The sequence below is a fragment of the Macadamia integrifolia genome, chromosome 14 (assembly GCF_013358625.1).
Source record: "Macadamia integrifolia cultivar HAES 741 chromosome 14, SCU_Mint_v3, whole genome shotgun sequence".
Taxonomy (NCBI): domain Eukaryota; kingdom Viridiplantae; phylum Streptophyta; class Magnoliopsida; order Proteales; family Proteaceae; genus Macadamia; species Macadamia integrifolia.
In genome coordinates this window covers 17603193-17607473 of record NC_056570.1, presented here as the reverse complement: position 1 = coordinate 17607473, position 4281 = coordinate 17603193, and the positions used below count along the sequence as shown (strand labels likewise).

The 4281-nt window shown below is 37.6% G+C and overlaps 1 protein-coding gene across 5 annotated transcripts in view; it reads right to left on the bottom strand.

The window, feature by feature from the left end:
* Window positions 1-4281, bottom strand: part of LOC122061641 (germinal center kinase 1-like) — a 50517-nt gene that overhangs the window by 39641 nt on the left and 6595 nt on the right. For 4 of the 5 annotated variants that reach the window (XM_042625047.1, XM_042625048.1, XM_042625049.1 and 1 more), the window contains exons 3-5: window positions 2214-2270; window positions 1159-1186; window positions 961-1083 (exon numbers count right to left, since the gene is read on the bottom strand). In XM_042625047.1, the coding sequence (XP_042480981.1) occupies window positions 961-1083; window positions 1159-1186; window positions 2214-2270 (208 nt within the window). Of the gene's footprint in view, window positions 1-960; window positions 1084-1158; window positions 1187-2213; window positions 2271-4281 lie in introns of those variants that run through there. The other variant, XM_042625050.1, reaches the window with a different exon arrangement.

Here is a 4281-nt window from a genome sequence, read left to right as displayed (position 1 = left end):
CCCCCCCCCCCTTTTTCCCTTGTATTTTCTTTTCTGCTTTGGATATAAATTTATTTATTCACCCAAAAAAAATGCACCCCCCATCATCAGTTGAAGATAAGTTGAGTAAAGAATGAGTTTTTTTTTTTTTTCGTAAGAGTTCCAATATTGTTGAGCTTGGCATATGAGATTGGTATCCCGCATCTGATTTATTCTCTTTCTCTTTGTTCTATTCTCTCTTCTTCCACAAGTTTTCTCTCTTCTTCCTGCAAGAAGATCGATTTTCATCTCTTCTCCCTTCCCTTTCATTGATCTGATTTCTTCCCTTAACAATACAGTGGCTCCGTTACAACTAAGATGTGATCATAGATTTGATCATTGGGCCAGCTCGCATTTAAGATCCACAATTTGGATTTTCAGAGCATTAATAGATGAATCAAATGATCTGTTTATCAGAAGTTTTTGTGCATTTCTATTCTTTACTTTGGTTTCTCTATTTTCTATTGGAGGATATTCACTATGAAAACTTTTAAACCTATGTGGGACTCCATGATTGATGATGTATAAAGGAACCTATTCTTCTGATGAGCAATGTTTACAGCATACCATGGTGTCTCTGACTCAATGGCACCCTTAACAGGCCAAAATAAGATTTTTCAAACAAAGGATCCTCAAGATCCATGGCTCGTCATTCATCAGTATTTCTGAAAGTGTTTGGGACAGGAAGATTGACTGATTAATGATTTTCGTGGCACGGACAGTGGAATACCCAAAGGATGGTAAATAGTCAGGATTACCATCTCACATCCCAAGTGGCATCCCAATGTTCCTTTCAAACAGGGCCATTTATAGGTTATGTACAGCATCAGTGATTCAGTGCTATATAGGTGACAAAAAATCCAAAGTTACTGACAGAAGAAATATGTGGAAAACAGAAATTCAATTTCATGTTGAAATCAAAAAAGAAACAGAGAAACCTACCAGGTCAGCAACAGAACCACCAGCCATGTACTCCATTATTATCCATAGTTTGGTTTGGTGGAGAAATGACCCATAGTACTCGGTAATATATGAACATCGGCATTGGGACAAAACTGCGATTTCCTGGAAGGAGAAGAATTAAAGAACATAACCATTAAAGAACCAGTTCAATGTTAGACCAAGAATGCAAAAGAGTACCTTTTGAATATCTTCAATCTCATCCTCTCTACAAAAGACCATGAAAACATCTATGTGAGAATAACAGTTGAAGATAAATTTGCATGTTGAAAATTTTGGGACAAAAAATTTGTTACTTGTAAAGCACTCATAGGAAGTCCATGCCATCTAGCAAAACCAATATTTAAAAGAAACATTTGTGTCCCGCAATCAAACACATTTCTACATGCACACTCTAAAATATAAATAATTCAACTCACTAACTAAGCCTAAACCCAACTACCTGGGGCCAGCCAAATATATCCTGTTATGCCAATATGGCATTCCGCTCTCTACGGCCATATCTATAGCTCACTCATAAAGTTACAAAAAAATAATAATAAAAATAAATAAAGGAAAAAATAAAAAAATTTAACAAGTATAAAAGATCCAGATTCCTCATTCAGCTTTCTTTGCAATAAGAAAACAATGTGGTACTCATCAAACTTGTAGAAGCTCTCTTTTATATATATGACACTGCACATAAGCCACATTCAATTAGAACCAGTTCATAAGAAAAGTACCATGCTATTCACACAATTTTGCAGTTGGAAAGATTATCAGTACCATGTGGTACTCATCAAACTTGTAGAAACTCTCTTTTATGTATTTTCTCTTTTTCTCTGATTAGTAATGGCATATATATATATATATATATATATGATACTATAGATAAATACTTCTGGTATAGAGCAACAGGGCAATGTTATCAAAGCTTACATCAGTTCCAAATAAATATTTATTTACACCAAAGGATGGCTTTCTGAATACATCAGTACCAATAGACACTTGCTATGCAAGCAAACTTAGAGTCAGAAGGATAACAAGATGGGTTAAAACTAATAATAATCAACCCCTAACAAGACCCATCTTTAGCACAGCGAAAAGAGGATAAGGGTTTTCTTTTTTTCTTTGCGGGCCAGGGAGGGAGGAGAGGCAGCTAGTTGTTAATAGCAGTAAGCATTTATCAAAAAGGAGAGAAATTTCAATACCAATTCAAAAAAATAAATAAATAAATTTATGATATTTGTACTCACGCTTCTTCTAAATCAATAACTTTAATAGCAACATCCTTATTCAGCTCCTTGTCAAACCTGCGAAGCAAGAAAGCTATCAGTGAACTCAAGGTGTCGATCCATAAAACATTTTGAAAATGCAATAACCATTGCGGTTGGAACTGCTACTTCACTTAAAGCTGCCACTCATAAAGTAAGTGAAGTAGATCAGAAACAATCTCAATAATCAGTAGCAAAAGTGACGTTTATTTGTCTGTGCTCCTGGATAATCAAGATTTTGACTTAATCTGTACAAAACTAAAGACACTGACTTTATCACAACACATGGACTAGGGTCTAATTCATCTACTCATATCAATGGGCGAGGGAGAGTTCAACAACTGACATTCTAGGGGATGTTTCAACAATGAATCATTAAAAGAAAGTAATGAAAGCGCACAACCAACAGTACAGACCTCTCCAATTGAATTCAAATGAAGCAACTCATGACTGAGCATTCGTTAGGCATCCTTAGGTTGCTAGTATTGTAATGGTGAAAACATAATTCAAAATCTAGGTTGAAACCACCGAGAATTCGAGAAATATTTCGTTTCCAAGAAAATTGGGTGCGAATTGTTAGCAATGCAAGGCTTTTCAGCATTTCGACCAAAATTTCGGTTCCAATTTGGTTTCAGTACATAACAGTGCATGTAAAAGCATTGTCTCGACGGAAATTTGGGCATTTTGGCCGAGATTTCAACCCATTTCTGGAGTTTCGAGTGGTTTCTCCTATTATAAGAGAAAAAATCATTAAAAAAAAAATTGATTTGGTCTTTTTTGCCAAATCACCGACATTTATTGGTAGAACAAAGTGTTAGGGACTACTACAATGCATCTACAGCAACAATTTATTGCATTTGAACAAGATTTGTGTAAGATTCCAACTTAGACGTATACCCATTTTCCCATAAAGTTTATGCCTTCCTGGAACTCTATGTCGTACTGCCATAAAGTTGGAGGAACAATTTGGCAGGGGTGTTCTAACTTCTAAGCTAGGTTGTCACTTGTACTTGATTACTTGTAACACTTTAACATTGTGTACTATTAAATCATTTTTCTTCACTCCTAATGCATATTTTGGTTGATTTCGTTGAATTTTTTGTGGTCTAATACTTTTTTTTTGGGTGAATAAATAATCCATTACCAAGAAGAAGGAAAAAAAACATACAACCCTTAGAGAAGGGAGGAAGGAAGAAAGAGGCCCATCTTAAGGGGACGCATTCCTGATAATGGAGTTAGGCAGCTCCCAGGAATTTACAATGTAAAAATTCCTAATGGATGAATTACAGGGAGAAGAGAGCCTTGAGATCTTTGCTTTGACATCGAAGGAGATGGAGCCTCAAATCTTATCCAGAGAGCGAGAGTTGGAGGTCCATTTCCTATGATTTCTTTCCATCCACATCTGATTGCTAGTTGCACATAAGGCAAGCTTTCCCACAAGGTTGCATCTAGACTTGCCCCGGAAAGTTATGTCCATCCAGATCCATTCCCTATGGAAAGGGAGGATTCTTTAGTAGCAGGCCAACATTTAGCAAGAACCGATTTCCAAATGGATTTGGAAACTGTGCAATCAAAGAAGAGATGGTCCACAGATTCCGGCTCATTCCCACAAAGGATGCACAAAGGATCTACTAGGATGCCTCTTTGGATGAGGAAGCAATGTGTAGGTAAGGAGTTAGTGAATACTCTCCAAGCCGTGAAGCTATGTCTCGGAATGTGGTGAGGAAACCAGAGCAGGCTATGCCAGGGAGTGGCCAGAGCATGAGTTCTAACAAATTCCCACGCAGCTTTGGTGGAGAAGACTTTCGAAGAAGAGGGCATCCAAAGAGTGGAGTCCTGACTTTGCCTCTGGGCATCCGAGATGACTGGCAGGGAGTTCTAAATATCCTGAAGCTGGCTCAAGGAGGTAGCTGGGGGGGACCATGAGCCCGAAGAAATAATATCAGCCACGAGGGCAAGCTTGGGCAATCTTGAGTTGTATATATTTCTGGCACTGAGAGTATGATAGAGGACTCCATTGGGGAGCCAAGGGTCAAGCCAAAGGAAGGTA